Genomic DNA, 18,183 nt, shown 5'->3' on the forward strand with positions numbered 1-18,183 from the left:
GAAGTGCTGTCTGATCTTCGTACTCATTCTGCTGTCGTGTGTGTGTGTGTGCACCCAGGGATTGACGGAGGATTTACGGACACTAAGGAAGCACTTGGAGGAGAGACGGGCACTCACTACCACGCACGGGCTTACACGGAAGGAGGGACGCACTATCACCATTGTTGCACATTTGAACTGTTGTCACCTTGCTGCACTGTAAATAAATGCACTGTCATTATTTCTGAGCTCCGCGCCTGAGTCCACTCTTTAACAACCGTGACAGAATACTCCAGCCAGCCATGGACTCAGCGGACTCAAACCCAGTTCAACGAGAGCTCTCCGTTCAGGGCGAAGTTTTGGACCGCCATGAGAGCATGATGAAACACATCATGACGGAACAAACAGCGATGCGACAGGTGCTTGCAAACATTCAAGGTATGTTACTCACCGCGCCCGGCACCTCAGCTAAAAATCCACAACCCACTCCATCAGTAAGTGTGGCTGCAGCTTGCCCACTACCCCCTTCGCCTCCACCACCTCCACCTAGGCGAGAACATACATTACCGGTTCCGGAGAAGTTTGATGGAGATATAACAAAGAGTCGAGGCTTTCTGATGCAGTGTTCATTGATTTTCAGACAACAGACACAGGCTTACGGCTCAGATTGTGCGAAGATCACGCTTATGGTGGAACTGATGACTGGCCGGGCGCTGCAATGGGCACAAGCCGTTTTAAATGTTCAACCGAATATCTCCTACCAGGATTTTCTGACCAAGTTCCTCTGTGTGTTTGATAAAGGAACGGATGCAGATGGCGCTGCTAATCGTTTGTTTACCCTAAAGCAGGGACATAAGAGTGTCGCGGATTTCTCCATTGACTTTTGGATCCTGGCCGAGGAGACGGGCTGGGCAGAAAACGCACTCCGGGGAGCCTTCCTGAACTGCCTAAACGAAGAACTCAAACATGAGTTAGCTACGAAAGAGCTACCTAAACCCCTTAGCACTTTGATTAATATGTGCATTCAACTGGATAATCATATGAGAGAGTTTGGGAGACAGGCAGATGAAGAACGACGGCTGGCAGGAGGCGCCGATGCGCCTACCGGGTTGCTTCCTTCTCACTGGCGAGAGGAAGAAGAAGACCCAGCGGAGGATGAGGAACAGCCGATGCAGCTGGGCCGGGCTTGGTTCGGTGCTTCCCATCGGAGGAGAAGACAGCGCACGGGTGAGTGCTTCGTGTGTGTGGGAAAAGGGGACACTGGGCTGATACCTGTCCGAAGCGAGTAAAAGACTCCGCCCGCCAGTAGCTGTGGGGATACTGGCGGGTGCTACGGCTAACTCTGTTCCCCATCTCAGTTGTCCGGCCAAGCTGATTTTTCATTCCCTTACTCACCCGTGTAGCGCGCTGATTGACTCTGGAGCTGAGCAGAGTTTTTTGGATGAATCACTAGCTCATAAATTAGCCGCACCCATTGTTCCTCTCCCTGAACCTCTCCAGGTTTCGGCTCTTGACGGCAGCCCTCTGACTACGGTCACTCACCGCACTCGTACCATCACACTCACCCTCTCTGGCAATCACTCGGAGCAGCTCAGTTTGTTTCTTTTTAAATCTCCTGATGCTCCCCTTGTGTTGGGCTATCACTGGCTGCGACAACATAATCCGCAGATCGAAAGGGCCACGGGCCGTATTTCGGGGTGGAGCAGTCAGTGTCACGCTTTGTGCTTGCGCTCCACGACTTTTGGTGCGACGGTCGCTGGCTCCGTGGAGCCTGTTGTGCCTCCTGATTTGTCTGGTGTTCCGCCTGAGTATCATGACCTGGCCCAGGTTTTTAGCAAAGACAAAGCCTCCTCACTTTCTGCCCCATCGCCCGTACGACTGTGGCATTGATTTGATTCCCCGCACTCCCTTGCCCACCAGTCGACTTTATAACATCTCCAAGCCCGAGCGGGAGTCGATGGAACGGTACATTAATGACTCCTTGGCGGCCAGCATCATTCGACCCTCCACTTCCCCTTTGGGCATGGGATTTTTCTTTGTGGCGAAGAAGGACAGGTCGCTCCGGCCGTGTATCGATTTCCGGGGTTTGAATAAGATCACGATCAAGAACAAGTACCCCTTGCCCTTGCTGGCGTCCGCCTTTGAGCTCCTCCAGGGCGCCACGGTTTTTTCCAAATTGGACCTCCGCAATGCTTACCACCTGATGCGGATTCGTGAAGGGGATGAATGGAAAACAGCATTCAACACTCACCTTGGACATTTCGAGTACCTGGTGATGCCTTTTGGGCTCACCAATGCCCCTGCTGTTTTCCAGGCTATGATTAATGATGATCTCATTAACCACTGTGTTTTTGTCTACCTAGACGACATCCTTGTGTTTTCCCGGAGCCCAGCAGAACATGTGGAGCATGTGAGGCTCGTACTGCAGCGCTTATTGGAGAATCGCCTGTTTGTGAAGGCTGAGAAATGTGAGTTCCATGTTCCAACTGTGTCTTTCCTGGGCTTTGTGGTGGAACAGGGGCGGCTGCGTGCGGACCCAGGTAAGGTCAAGGCGGTGGTTGAGTGGCCAGTGCCCAAGAATCGCAGGGAGTTGCAAAAATTGCGATTGTTTTGGTGGCCCACTCTGTTGCAGGATGCTGGGGAGTACGTGGCGGCTTGTCCTGAGTGTGCTAAGAACAAGATGCCGACCTCGGCGCCTGCTGACCTCCTACGCCCTTTGCCTGTTCCCATGCGTCCCTGGTCGCATGTTGCTCTGGACTTTGTTACGGGACTGCCTCCGTCCTCAGGTAATACTGCTGTACTCACTATTGTTGACCGGTTTTCCAAGGCTGCCCACTTTATAGCCCTGCCACAGCTTCCTTCTGCTCTGGAGACGGCTCGCCTTCTCACCCAGCATGTTTTTCGGCTCCATGGCATTCCTCGGGACATCGTGTCTGATCGTGGTCCCCAGTTCACGTCCCGGGTGTGGAGGGAGTTCTGTGCGGAACTAGGGGATCAGGTCAGCCTGTCCTCGGGTTTCCATCCCCAGACCAACGGCCAGACGGAACGGGCTAATGAGGTGCTGGAGGCTATGCTGCGCTGTGTAATCTCCTCCAACCAGTCGACGTGGAGCGAGCAGCTCGCATGGGTGGAATATGCGTACAACTCCAGTACGTCGGCGGCCACCGGTGTGTCCCCGTTTGAGGCGTCCTTGGGCTATCAACCCCCGCTTCTTTCCATCTCTGAGGGAGAATTGGCCGTTCCATCTGTCCAGCTCCACATGTGGCGCTGTTGGAGAGCGTAGCGCGCCGCCAGAGCGGCCCTCTTGAGAACGGCGGCCCAGAACAAGAGACTGGCCGATCGCTGCCGCGTCCCGGCACCGGACTACCAGGTGGGCCAGCGGGTGTGGCTCTCGACCAAGCATGTTTCTCTCAGAACTGAATCTAAGAAGCTTGCTCCTCAGTTCATTGGCCTATTTCCTGTCCAAACTGTGTTGAATCCAGTGACGGTTCGGTTGAGCCTGCCTCGTAACATGCGAACTCACAATGTTTTTCATGTCTCTGTATTTATAAATGTCATAATAAGGAGGGGTAATGCTATACAAAATTATGAATTAAGTACATGTTAATGATTTACTAATATCTTAACAGTAGTTAATACTTTGACATTATTATAAAGTGCTACCAATTTGAATTTTATGGTAATTATTTCATTGTTTGGGCTTTAAAACATTAAGAAAAATGAAATACTGGTGGCAAAATCACAAGGAACCAAATCGTGGTAATACAAGTAATTTTGGATGTGCGAGAAAGCATTTTTCTCACGAAATTGGTGCCTTTCTGCACAGATGTGGCTCCTGGGTATTTTTGATTTGCACCTGCCAGATTCACTTTATATATGATCTCTACTTCCTCTTGCAGCCACACATTTCTTCACTTGTTCTTTTTTACCCCTTTCAATTTGAAACTAAAACATAATTTTCATCGCTGTTTTCACTTTGACCGTGCAAAATGTATAACTGACAAGTCAAGTCAGGTCGGAATTTATTTCTATAGCAGATTTTAAACAACCTCAATTGTTCTACAGGTTATAAGAGATATACGCTACGCATAAAAATCACTAAATCAAAAATAAATATACACTAAAATCATGAAATGAAAAATACACATAAGTCTGTGTTTGCATAATAAAAACTAGTGAACTCTGCTCAACTAGAACTAATAGCAAGCAAGAATAAGTAGGTTTTAAGCAGTGTTTTGAAACGACTAAGAGAGTGGGTGGCTTTTATGTGAAATGATCGGTTGTTCCTTCAATTAGGAGCCACAAATGAAAAGGCTCTATCACCTCTGCTTTTAAGGTTTGACCTAGGAATATTGAGGAGCAGCTGGAAATGCAGCGACGCAAAAGTCAGTTGAATAAGGTGGTGCCAAACCATTGAGACTCTTGAAAATCTGAAAGTCCCACCAGGCTGATCATCCTCAGTATTTCCCACTTGGTTGGGAAATACTGGTAGGTTGGTGAAAATTAAAGAAAAAACTCAAATCTTCCCTACAGTGATGGAATCCAGCAAATGTTTTGCTTTGGGTGGCATTTTGCTGGAGTGTCTTTTGAACTTTTACACTCTTCATTACCCTCCCGATGGAATATCTTTTAAGCAAAAAAAACTGCTTCTTTTCACCTGTAGAGTTCCAGAGGCTTATAGCATCAATACAACACACAGTGAAGTTGTTATGGCAGCACATACTGGTCTAACACAATGTTAATACCAACTTTGTCTTAGTTGTGGCTTTAATTTTCTCACTCATCTGTAGTTTAGTGTAGTGGATACTATTTCTGCAAACTCTTTGCATCTCTGTTGCTCATCTTTGCTGAACCGTTGTTGAGCATGTTGCATAATATGTATCTTACAAACTGTAAACATGAATGTCTTCACGTATCCTCAGTCATCCAGGCAAGGGAATCACAGGAAGCTGATTCTGTTCATCTGGACGTTGAATTTCCTTCGGGATTAATAAAGTATTCTGATTATGATTATGATTATGAATTTACAGTTTCAGAAATGTTTCATGACTCATCCAGGTGACTTCTTCGGGCTCTGAATGCAAAATCCAGATGAACAGAATCAACTTTTTGGAAAACATGAATGTGAGACATTCGCAAACTGTAAACACAGTTTTAGATCTGAATCTAGATGATTTGTTATACGTCATCTGCCTGTTATCTTCCCCCAAGTTTCCTTTGTTGTGACTCTGCATGACTGTAAAACTGATGCATAAAAGATAATGACCTTAAAGGAAATGTGCTTAAGTGTAATCCAGGTGTTGTAATGTAGATCTATATTATGAGACCTGATGTTCAGCATTTTAATTTGTCTGCTCATTAGTGGTTTATTCATGGCTGATATTAATGAGATACTTAATGATGCACTGAGTTTGTGATACACACTAGAGAGTATATTCACTGTTATGATGCACCTTTTCACACCACTAGAGGGTGATCTTATTGTGCATGAAGCCAAAGGGCACTTATAACTTAAAAAGTGACTTGCAAGAAAGTCCCTGTTCTGAACAACAGCAGTTGATCTTGTGACCTTTTAAAAAAGACTCCCTCCCCCAAAGCTCACATTTAGTCAGCGGCTCTCTGTCCACCTGACATTATCAAATAGAGATGTGGTGTGCTTTGCAGAGACCCTGTTTGCATTTACTGGGAAGTAAAACTAAAACGAAATCACATGAGAGGAGGAGGTGAGAGAACATGGGGGTATATATGGCTAACTTTAAGAGAAAGCTACTTCTCAGAAATGGAAGGCACTCTTTACTAAAGTATATCTAGATAAAAGCTCCTTGAATAAATCAACATCCCAATGTATTTCTCTTTGGTATAATTTAGATATTGAGGTTTGTGCTAGATCCAACCAATCCTCTTTCTCATACAGTTTCAGTGGACTAAGCATAAGTCACATGCAATCACAATAAAAGAAAGAGTGTGGTACTCCCATGGGCACCAGACTCGTTCTCTTGTTGGAAAAACTGGGTAAAGCCTGAAACAGTTTAAAAAGATGAGGAAGGCTAGATGACATTGCAGGTTCAGCAGTCTATGTCCTATTTGTTTTAGGGAACTTATGTTAAGCAGTAAATCAATACCCTTTACACATTTACAGTAACGAATGAGCAGAATCCAGCAGACAGAGGAAGAAAAGTAATTTGTATGTGACGCTTTTAAACCTTGATATGCAGCAGAGACAATGATGGACACAGTGAAAAATCTGAGAATTATGCAGGAATAAGTGATTGTTAACGGTTTAACAAGGGGTATTTTTATGAGTCATTTCTTAACCAGAAATCGATATATATCTACCCATAACACACATTACGCCGTCAGCTTTCTTTGTTAATCTGCAAAACAGGAGTAATGAACTGAACTACTGAAATTTTGTGTAGGATGAGGTGTAGAGATAAGGCCTGATAGTCACTGTGGTTTCTTGCGCACATAGATAAAAGTATATACTTTATTCATGTGATATTTAAAGATATAGGTTGCCTTGCATCCCTCATGTTAGATAATGTAAGTTTCTAAAGAACATGGAAAAATATTGCTGCCTAATCACACATAATAACTCGCATGCCGGCGACATATTAATATGGCTTAATGTATGATGAAGCTATATGCCTGTTATCCACACAAGCTAATGATTTATTCTTATCATCAAGTGAAGTCTGACTTTCAAGACCTTTATTTTTGATTTATTTAAGTGTTAGTACAGAAAAGTAAGCACATTCACCCAAACTGGGGCTATAATCAACATAGATCTTTAGTTGTCTCTGTTCTTCTATCTTCAGCCATGGTTAAGTGCAAAAGAAAAAAAAAAGAAACAACATATGCAATGCATCAAACCACAAAGGAGGTCGTGCTGAACAAAGTGTCACAGGAAAAGGTAGACAAAGCCTAAAAGAGGAAACCAGTGATAAGACGAGTTTCCTGAGTTTAAATTTTATATTTGTCAGTGAAAAAACAGAAATTACATAAACAAAAGAGTATACAAAGTGAACTGATAAACACCAGAATGAGTCTTTGATAGTAACTACTGCCTACATTTTAGGGGGGGAGGAAAGTGAAAGGGGAATTCCTGAAAGCTTCCTCTTCTCATATCTGGTGTAGACACACTCCAACTGTGTTTTTTTCTGATAGTGCTCAACACTAATTACATTATGAGCCCGGTGAGAGCATGGAAAGGGGAAAAGAAAAAACAAAAGAGGAAGAAAAAGGCTCTCTTGTTGAGAAAGGCAAGAGCAAGCGAGAGATGAAACTAGCAGCAACGTCACGGATATAGTCACAACAGGAAACTCATCATCTGAGAGGGAGGGGAGTTAGGTGAGCGACAAAGGTACTTGGTGAGAACTATGTAAATAAAGTCATTTTCGAAAAACAAGGGGCCTCTTCTTCTTCGTACCGCAGATGTGTGGGCAGCACAGTATCAGCAGAAAACAGCTGCTTCCTCCTTGTTAATATTAATCAACAGTTTAGTTTAGCTCTTCTGTACAGTTACACAGAGCCACTGTGGAGGCTGGATGTTTCTGTCGGTGATGATTGGAATAAGGGACTCTGTTGGCGACTACTAACCGGATTCTAACTAAATGGTGTATTTCCAGATACTTGAAATGGATATCAAAGCCAAATTGCTGGGTTTTGTCTTCTTAATGATCTACATGAGCCTTGTGTCAGGTAATTAAAAGCTTTTCTTACGCTCTATTTGTAATCTTACTTAGTATGTCCAGTTACGGAAAAAAGTCACAGTTGATCATTTACTTAAATAACAATTTAAAAAGTATTTAGAAGGTACTATATTTTTCCTTCATGATCATTTATAATATTTGTATTATTTCTATGATCAGATGAAGCCAGTAAATGAGCTGAACGGCAAGAGTGGAAATTCTGTTCCCTTTCCAAAAAACCCAGAGTCACTTAGTTGGAGATCCCATAAATCAAAGCTTGTCAGCATCTTTTTCTTCTTTTCTTGACCACAAGTTTCACACAAAAACGTCTGGCAGTAACACTTTCGGAATATGTTCAGAGGGTTTTACATTACCATTGACTTTATAGCTCATTCCCTATATACAGGAATTCGTGTTTGAAAAAGATATGTGTGTATATATATATATATTTTTTTTTTTTTTTTTTAAACTTCCATTATTGTAACAGTTAATGTACGTCTTAACCTCTTTTTTTCTATATCAGGAGCCGAGGGCATTCCTGGTCCTGCCAAAGTGATGGTGAATATTTTGGATGGCGATGTAACACTACATTGGGACACACCTGAAGATGCACCTTCAAACTATTACTACAATGTGGAAATGGCAAAGTAAGTTTAACTTACATATCAGTAAGAATCCTATTACAGACTTACAATATGCCAATCTCTGAACTTCCTTATCCTTATTTCTTTTTAATTACATTTTTATTCTCTGTGACTTCATTTTGATTTTGTCTTCAGTTCGTTTTTCAAGCATTTGATGTTAATTGTTTTTCAACTAAGAGTTACTAAACCTTTTTTTAAGTTCATATTTTTATTTTGGTGACTGTTTTCTGTCCTTAGGTACCAAGATGACTGGGCCATGTTGGCAAGTTGCACACAGATTAATGATACCTACTGCAGCCTTAACAGTTTTATAACTGATTTTGAATCTGGCTACAAGGTCAGAGTTCAGCTGGTAGCAGGGGGCGATGAGTCTATTTGGGTTCGTAAGAAATTTCTCCTGAATGAAAGTAAGCACAATTTGTTGTGTTATTTTTAGATTAAAATGCTCTAATTAATAATTCAGACACATAATAAGATTATTTCCTTTCCCTTCTCTGATCATAGGCAAACTGCAACCTCCCTCCTTCACATTGTGGGCTACATTCAGCACTATAACCATCTCTGTTCACCCAAAACCCATTTTGAAGAAGATTTTTCCTTTTGGTTTAAAGTACACCATCTACCTAGAGGAGAAAGGACAAGATAATAAGGTAGGTTAGGATTAGGTTAAAGCAATAAGGTTTTTACACCTTTTCCAACAACTTCACAATTTAAGACTGGAAAATATAATGATGAATTGCCCTTACTTTTATTATTTAAAGCTTATTTAAAGAAAAAAACAGCTGACTATGTTCTTGCCCTACAGAATACCACGGCATACTTGAAGGATGACATGGAAGAGGATCAGAAGACTACTTTCACTTCTCTCCATTGGGGTAAAGAGTACTGTGTCAGCGTCAAGTTAGAGGGCAGTGGAAATCTCCCCACCAGCAGTGTTTCCAAAAAACAGTGTCTGCTGTTGCCAGAGCAAGGTAAAGAAAAAATGGTAGATTATTTAAGAAGATTATTAAATATGTCACCTATAAATCACATTTACACAGGGCCTGAAAACAGGGATGGCAGCTAAATGCCAAACATTTGAAAATTTTTCAGCATTAAAACAAATCTTAATAAAGCATCTATCGTCCACTGCGTGTGGTAGATTTGATTAGATTTAGATTACACCTTTATGAAGTATCATTGTTAGTATGATAAAAGCTCAGCTATAGCCTTGCTTTTTTTCAGCAAGACACTCACATTTGGTAAATTCTTTGGTGCTTTTGCTCTTTTCAGAGTATTACATTATTGCCGTATCATCCCTATCATTTGTGGGTGGGCTGGCATTAATTGCAGTCATCGCAGTGCTGTGTTACCTGAAACGTCCAGAGAAAACACCTGCTGCACTGGTAAGTACAGTAAACTATAGACAACTGTGCACACTTGTAGTGTCAACTATTTGGAAAACAGAAAAACAGTATTTTGAAAAGAGATCTTACAATGTGCACTAATCCAATGTTTCATAAATCAAATCTAATTTTCTTTTTTCTTTGACTCACCTTAGAAATCCCCTGCTAGTGGCTGGCTTCCACTCTATGTTGAAGATGGGACTGTGGAGGTGGTTACAGACAAAGGATGGTTTCTGTCACCATACAGAAAAGACATGAAAGATGGTGTGAAAGACCCAATCAGTCATCTTACAGTAACAGAGGACAATGAAGAAGAGGAGAGGAGGACCAGCATGGATAGTGGGCTCAGTATGGAGTCTAACTCAAACATTGAAGAGAATCCACCAACGAGAAAAGATGACAGTGGCTGTGGAAGCATGGGAGGACCTGAAAGCACAACTAGCAGCCAAACAGATTACCCACTTGAGAATGAGCGGGCTGATTCCATTCGGAAAAGAGAGGACAGTGGGGTGGGTCTGGGCTGCCAGATGATTTCTTGCATTAACCTGGATGGGCAGGACAGTGGGCCTCTAAAAGAGTCTGCTGCTGGAGGCAACTATCACAGCCAGAGTCCTTCAGATGTGCAGATGCAAGCTTCTGATGATGAGGAAACATTTAAACAGATGCTTCCCAACTTGGTTTTGGCCGAGGTGGTCACGGGCTACAGAGCTGGGCCTCAGTCGTGTATCTGTTCAGGAGCTGGTCAGTGCATTTGGTGTCATCAGCAAGGCCACGATGAAATCAAAGTCATCAAACAATATAGAAAAGTGTCTATTGAAAATGGACTACTTGTAAGCCAATCTGATTTAATAGACTCTTACAAAGGAGATGTTACACATCCAGGTTACTCTAGAGAGAAACAAACTGACACACACATGATGGATGACTTAGAATCAATCTTTCCACTGAGGGATTTTCCTCTGCTGACCTCTCTGTCCCCGCTGCCGTTAATGAAGTGTGGGCAGGACTTCAATATGAACAATGTGTCCCTTTCTCTCTGCGATGTACAGCTGAAAATTGACTGATAAACTGTGAGATGTGACAAAACACTTTATTTAAAAAGAAAAAAAAATCCTGCCACCGCATGTTACAGTGCAATACTGGAGCAATAAACTCACATTTTCTACTTAATGAAACAGAAGCACTAGAGTGAGGTAAAATGTTCCAGTGCCAGAAACTGAAAAAACATGCGGAAATCTTGGGGATAAAACTGAGTGGTTAACAGGCAGTTACTGAACATACTGTAGGAAGGAAACAGAGGTTAGATTACAGAGCTACTGACTGGTAACTGTTGGAAGGAGTCTTGGGAGATTATGAAGACTGAGAAGATTCTAAGAAACGCCCTTTTTAACCCTGTTTCACTGAGTCTATTTACAACTGACTAATGTGTTGTCTGCCGGAAGTGAAACTGTGTGGGGAGCACTGAAGAGAAACGGCTTGATAGTTATGTGCTCTTGGACATTTTGTGATTTCATCGCCGCCAACAATGAACTTTATTGCAGTTGCCCACATGAGAATGTTCTTATTTCTCAGCAGTGTGTTTAATTCACACAGTTTCGTAATACTTAATCAATCCACAAACTTTTTACAATAACAAGTGGTTTCACCTTACTTAACAAGCAAACTTTGATATAAAGAGCATTTTGTGTCTGATTCTCTTTCATGTTTTCTTACATGGCAAAATATTTTCATGTTTGTGCTTATAAGACCAGCTACTTCTTTGTTCAATCTATTTATTAGTCTATTTATTTAATGCCTTTGTTGATACATGTGCTACTCATGATTAAAACTTGGACTAGTCTGTAAAATTCATATGTTGCCAAGATTCCTAAAAACAATGCCTAAACCTAGCTAAACAGTGAGTGAAAAGTGGAAAAAGTGAAAGTGGAACATGAAAATATTTTTTGAAAAGAATTATTAAATTAAGTTAAAAAGTCAAACTCTTTTCATTTGAATTTAAGTCTTATCCAGTCACCTGCAACTTTATGTAGCATTGCAAAGTATTTTGTTGAAAGCAAACGTTTTATCCAATTTAGATTTAAGCGAAGATTATTTTTAGACATTCACAAGTCAGTGAAACCAGCTGACAGACGACATGCTGTTTTCAGACACTATGACTAAAGAAAACCCAAGGAAAACCCTGAGACAACAAAATGATACCTTCTTTAAAAAACCATTACACAAGACAATCTGTAGGCTACTAGGGATCTCCATATGCAAATTATGTACAGGAACCAGGTCAGTGGTTTTGAAGCTTCTAAACTGAGAAACAAACACTTCCTCTGTCAGGCCTTACCCCATTTCTAAAAAGTCCCGAGAAGAGAATGAATATTGTCAATATGGGTTGATTTCCATACACCAAACACAGCATTAGGGAAATCCTGTGACAAGTATAAACTGCATACAGGGAAGTAAGACAGTTTCATGCAACTTATCATAATATTTTTACATATACACTGATGATTATTGTAGAACGTTAACATGTTGGGAATTCCTGTGGTAAAACTTTCTTTTTGCGCTCCTACTGTTCCCCTACTTTTTTGAATGTCTGTGCATTCTCCAGGTTGGTAATTGAACTTGAGGGGAACTCCCAATTCAATTACCAAAACTGGAAAAATATTTGGCTAATTTTAAGACAATTAAAATGCAACACAAAACTTCCAAAACTGGGTTTTGTCCTCTGTATGATTTCAAAATATGCCTACACCCACATTAGTTAACAAGGAGAAACATGTCACTTTGTTTCTCCCATTATTGCTAGATTAAATCCTTCTCTGTTGAGAAGTTACTGTACTTACAGTACTAGAGCAAATGCAGGGTTATGGCAGGTATCACAAGAACTATAGTGCAGCTTATGCTTTATCTTATGTTGCCAGCAAAGACTAACATCACAGAAATAAAACACGTTAAAAGAAGAGTCTCTGTTTTCATCTTTTCATCAAAAAACTGAAAAGCCTTCCTCACATGATCGCCAGCTTAATTCCCAATGAAATAACGAAAATATGGAACTGTTCTCCATTTAATAATAAAACACTGTCACTTGAATCACTGAGTCAATAAACTACTATCCTACTATAGAAAATCCTTAACAATACAACTGTTCAGTGCTGAGAATCTAATATTCCTGCAATAAAACAACAGCAAATCTAAATCTGAACCCAAGTAAAAAAAAAGAACAACTTTTATTTACCTAGTTTTGGTGGTGTTTACCAATAAAAACAATAAATATTAAATGTTAAATGTTAACCAGAGTATTGGAACTGTTTCAGAATTACTATTAGAAAAGACAGTTTTGCATGTAATCTTATATTTACTCTTTGCTGACTCATTTTTTGAGACTTGTTAAACTACGTGAAACATCTTTATCTTAAAAAAAAATATCTGAGTGATGTTGTGAAGATATAAGACCTCAATGTCTAAAACCAGAAGGTTTATGCATTGCCCTGGGGTTTCATAGCTGATTTTTGTCAGTTCAGTAATCCATGCATATCCAATGATCAGTGACTGCAAATATCTTCACATGCAAATTTATGTGCAGTCAGTGAAATATTTTGGGCACTGAAAAGTTAATACATTATATTTTCTATTTTAGAGCTTTAGTAGAGAATGTAAGTGTATTGTTGTACAGATATGAATGTTTGTTTTTACAGTTTGAGTTAAAAACCATCTAAAACTATTTCAGTTGTGAAAAACCTTTGTCTTTTGTGAGATATGACTCATTTTCACTGAATTCAAAAGATGACATTTAATCACCCCCACCTCAGAGAGGTCATTGTTTTTTCAATACATGAGTTAGACAAGGTTCAGTTTCATTATGGGAAATAAAATAATGAGACTATAAGGACTCTACCAACTATCACAAGTATCAGAAAGGAACCATTATGTGCATGTGCATTAGGAGGGAAGTCACCTGCAGCTTACCAGAAAACTGCCGTGTTGCTGTGGTTGAGTTGTTGATATTCTGCCTTCAATGCAAAAAAAAAAAAAAAAAAATCTCCTCTGCAATACAAGTGTATATATGCTTCCTCCCATTGGTGTGTGTGCATATGTGTGTGCATACTCAAATCTGTATCACGGGACACCGCAACATCTTGTCAGTTTCTCATGACACATAACAAAACTGCCAGTGCGAAATTGGACGCAAATATTTATTTCCATGTATAATTTTATATTCTTAAAATCACATGATATTAACATAGTTCTGCATATACAGAAAAAAATGCAACACCTCTCCTTGTTTTAAGAAAAAGTTCGCATTTTCATAAACATAACTATAGAATAAAGTTGTTGCATGATACAAATATAATCAAAAGGAATCAAAAAGTAACATGGTAAACAAACTCCTCAGTCTGGGTTTTCCTCAGGCTTTTACACCAACATAAAGCAGCAAATAACAAGCAGGAACAGAGCCATACATGTTGAAAAAAGGTAGGTGGTGTGTAGGAAAGTGACAAACGACTGAATGCCTTCCATCAAGGTGATGATCGAAACACAGACAAGATGTTATTTCATGCTTTTGCTAATGGAGAAGGGAGGGGGAGCCTTCTTCAGGCCGACTTTGCTGTGAAGCATAAAATCAAAAGCACCCATGTGATCATGAAGCAAAGGAGGAAATAAAACTTTTAAAATGATGTGAAAGGTCTACACTCAAAGGTCATTGTGGAAAAAATCTACTTACGTGAGCACTTTGTCTTTCACCGACGGTGCTACAGAATAAAAGGAGACATAATAAGTAAGGTTTCTAAAGCACAATAGTGTGGTGGCTTTATCATGCTGTAGCATTACTGCTGGGCAGTGATGCAGTCAAGCATTTAACCACACATATGACAGTTTCAGAAGGATATTTAGAGAGTTGTTTCAGTCAAATTATTACACCATGTGGATAGTTTCTTTTATTTTCCTTTTTTGTGCATGTTGAAAACGATGTTTCTGAAAAATAAGCGGGTTCATTCCACTTCTGTGGAACTGACTCTCTCTTGCCAATCCAGCAAACAATCCTTTGCTGGATTGTTTCCTCTTTCTTAAGAACGTGACTTTCAGATTCTAAATTTATGCTATGTCTCCATACAACACTGGCTCATCCCTTGAGTTAGTTGCTTTTTTTATGCTTGAATTACTCAGTGTAATTTACTTCAGTTTGAAGTGGCTTAGCAAACAAAACGAGCAAACAAAAAAATCTGAAAATGGGAAGGCACAAGGACTGGAGCTAAAGAGCGGATATTGTCCAAAGAAAAACTTTGAAATTTTTTCAGAAAGCCTGGGGAACTATCCCCGAAGGCAACTTTAAAACATTACAAGAAATTCTGGCTCTTTGGAAGCAAACTATAAAGAAATGAGAATTTCACAATTTGTGATGCAAATTTGTGACGCAAAAAAAGTTGATTTGTGTTATGAATTTAATACCCTTACTCACAGTCAGCGGTTAGTATAATGACTTATAATGACTGTTAGACTTGACTAAGTGTACGTTTTTTAATTGGGGAAGCAGCAGAGATGCTGTAGACACAAGCTATATTCTTTGTGACCAAAAGGAGACAAGAAGAAGTATGCTTTTGTTATCTCACCTTTTTTCTTGCAGCAATTTTTACACTCTTTACATTTGTACTTGCAGCAGAATTGTACAATCCCTATGGTTAATAGAATGAACAGGATTCCAAAGCCAACAAGAATCCCAACGGCCGTTGAGTTTACTCTGCTTTCTGCAAATAGAAAATTAGTTAATTAGATCAATACTACAGACTAATACATTTTCCAATAGCCTTACAGGCATGTAAATAATAATAAACAAGGTTTTAAATGACACGGAAATTGAATTTCATGGGGTATTTCTAACAAAAATTAATTACCAAACAGCCTGTCTGGTTTCTTGGGCCTAATTAGATCAATATATATATGTGTGTGTGTTTGTTTTGAATGAATATTGTCCCTGATTCTAATTGGAAAATCAATCTGTAGCAAAAAATAAAACTGGCCATTGCCATTGTGGTTCTCTTTGATGCAAAACTGAGAGACCAAGCGTACAGACAGTTAAGAGTATTGCTTTCAATAAAAACAAGTATCACACCTTAAACTCTTTATAAACTTCCAGAACCGTTAACAGCTTTCAAGAAAGATCTCTGTAAGTTAAAAGTTGACAGCTTGTAATACATAATGCATGTAAAACGCTTAGTCACTGTATGAAACAGAAAAGCAAAACCAGCAACACATTTAAAGGCAGTGTATCTATAGAAAAAACAAGAAAGAAAAGAAGTTTGAAGAAAACTTTCTGCGAAAGTCCAGTACGTGACAAGAAAGATAAATCTGACTCATTACACAGAACAGTTTTTGATACTTTCTCGCGTGTGTCACATTTACTGTAAACAAAACTAAAAAAAGGTATCTCAGCTTAAAGAGTCTTACCACCATTCCCCATAGTTGATTTCTCAGGATGACTGTTGTTATCACTTTTCTTTCTTTGATTCTCCCCTGTCTGTTTGGAGTTGAGCTGTGTCACTCACTTTCTCGACTTTACATCAGCCTTTTTTAAGTTATTTGCCTCAACTGTGAACTAGACCAAAGGTTCTCTGTCGTCTGCTCTCTTCGCCTGCGTCTGCTTTTCCATGTCCCCATACCAGTCATGCTTTAAAACCAGTTCATCTTCTTTCTATATTCTCCACCTCTTCAACCCTACCTTCATTAACATTTGCTAGAACAATAGAAGTGGTTCTACTGGCCTGTCATTCCTTTTGCATTGTCACTCTGCGAGCAGGGGAAAACCTTTTAACAAATCAGTCACCAGTTTGATGATTAAATAACCGGACACGCAAACTCAAAAATAGAAAGTTAAGCTTTAAGAATACTATGTTGAACATAGAGCCTTACATTTGTGATGAGACTATTTTGTGACTTTAAATCAGGACATAGAGCAATCTACTAACTGTAAGATTGGTAGTTAAATCTCTGGCTCTCTTTGCCATTAAGATAAAGACTGCAGTCCCTGTATTTGCCCCTGTATCAGTATCTTAGGCATGAGACTGAACCCCAGGATGCTCCTGATATAAAGTACTTAAATGTAGGAAAAAGTGATTGTATGAATGGGTGAATGAGGCATGTTATACAAACTGCTTTAAGTTCTCAAGCTGAGTAGAAAAGTCTTCTACATAAAATCCTGTTCATTTACTATCCATCTATTTGACACCTGAATTAGGTGATGCATTGGGACTCCTGCTGGATGGCTGAGTTATCACACATCTTTGTGACAGCAAACAGTAAGTGAAACCAAATTTTACCTGGGTGAAACAGCAAATGAATGGATCTGAGTCAAAAGGCAGTATTGGTATTGAGTCACAAGTTGCATACAAAGAAGTCTGAAAATACAACATGCTGCAAAGGTTTTGTATAAGTGTAAAAAGTCACAAGTTTAAAATAAAAGTTTCCAGCCAGAAGAGAATTTTTTTTTATTGGCTAGTTGTTTTTTTTATTTTCAGTTTTTTCTCTGTGAAAGTGTCACATAATAGGTGGGCTTCTGTAGAATATACAAGGAGAATCCAGTGCAGTGACCCACCAGCTCCATGACCTTAAAGTGAACCTTTTGGGATTCATTTTTATATTTTTTGTCCTTCACAAGTTTTCTTGATACTGAGCCTAATATGTATATTGTATGTTGTTGTATTATATTGTGCATATTTTGTCTATCTGTGTGTTGTTGTATATGAGAATAAAAAACGGTTGCTATAAACTCACCACAATTTAACAAGTACTGTGCAAAACAAGTCTAAAAGACGTGCTGACACTTATGCACGAGCCATTACCAGTGGTTAAATGTTTCCTGTTATTAAAACTGTCTGAGTGAATCATATTCTGACATCACGAGCCTAATCACAAAATGCAAACCACAACGCTGCACAGCAAGTTAAATGCCTTCCCTAACTGCATATCTTAAACTGATAAATGTGACACATTCTCTTGCTGCTGACAAATCCAGATCAAAATGTCTTTAACACCTCCACATTTATCTGGAATTTGAGCTAAATGTGTTACCTCAGTAACACATAATGTGTTACCTCAGTAACACATTTAGCCCTTTTATTTTTCTTTCCGTTATTCAACTTTTCTACCCTTAATGCTGTTTCATCTCCAGGTATTTATGACGTGGAATCGTAGCATTTACTTGTGGGAAAATTCCTGCTTATTGAAAGGAACCAAAAGAGAGCAAAGAAATTGGTGTTGCAGTTGTGCTCCACTTTTGAATTATTAGTTTGCGTATTATTTATCTCGCTTAGCCAGTCTAGTTTGACTCAACCAGCCACATTAACAGTATTTGTCCTCAGTTCTGTCTCCTGGGGGTTTTTGTAGTTCACTGACTTTACTTGCGCAGCATCATAAGGTCACAATTTTAAATCATCCAAAATTTTAACCATAATGACATTTACTTCCTGTTGTTCTTAAAATAAGATAATCATCACA

General features: G+C 39.8%; 1 protein-coding gene across 1 annotated transcript; it reads left to right on the plus strand.

The window, feature by feature from the left end:
• The first annotated feature begins 2,431 nt into the window (after positions 1 to 2,431).
• On the plus strand, positions 2,432 to 12,366 carry il10ra (interleukin 10 receptor, alpha). The gene is made up of 9 exons (XM_080888162.1): positions 2,432 to 2,519; positions 2,612 to 2,765; positions 7,608 to 7,680; positions 8,194 to 8,317; positions 8,552 to 8,721; positions 8,819 to 8,964; positions 9,120 to 9,285; positions 9,587 to 9,699; positions 9,855 to 12,366. Exons 2-9 carry the CDS (start codon positions 2,613 to 2,615, stop codon positions 10,761 to 10,763), a joined length of 1,854 nt encoding a protein of 617 aa, XP_080744288.1. The 5' UTR covers positions 2,432 to 2,519; position 2,612; the 3' UTR covers positions 10,764 to 12,366.
• The last annotated feature ends 5,817 nt before the right edge of the window (positions 12,367 to 18,183 follow it).

The sequence above is a fragment of the Rhamphochromis sp. 'chilingali' genome (genome assembly GCF_963969265.1).
Source record: "Rhamphochromis sp. 'chilingali' genome assembly, chromosome: 8".
In the NCBI taxonomy this organism is placed as follows: Eukaryota; Metazoa; Chordata; class Actinopteri; order Cichliformes; family Cichlidae; genus Rhamphochromis; species Rhamphochromis sp. 'chilingali'.

Bases quoted from the DNA above. Each gene is read 5' to 3' on its own strand.
- il10ra (XM_080888162.1), top strand. From the start codon at position 2,613: ATGCTGGGGAGTACGTGGCGGCTTGTCCTGAGTGTGCTAAGAACAAGA. The intron at 7,681-8,193 runs GTAATTAAAAGC...TTTCTATATCAG, and splicing joins CTACATGAGCCTTGTGTCAG to GAGCCGAGGGCATTCCTGGT. The intron at 9,286-9,586 runs GTAAAGAAAAAA...TGCTCTTTTCAG, and splicing joins TCTGCTGTTGCCAGAGCAAG to AGTATTACATTATTGCCGTA.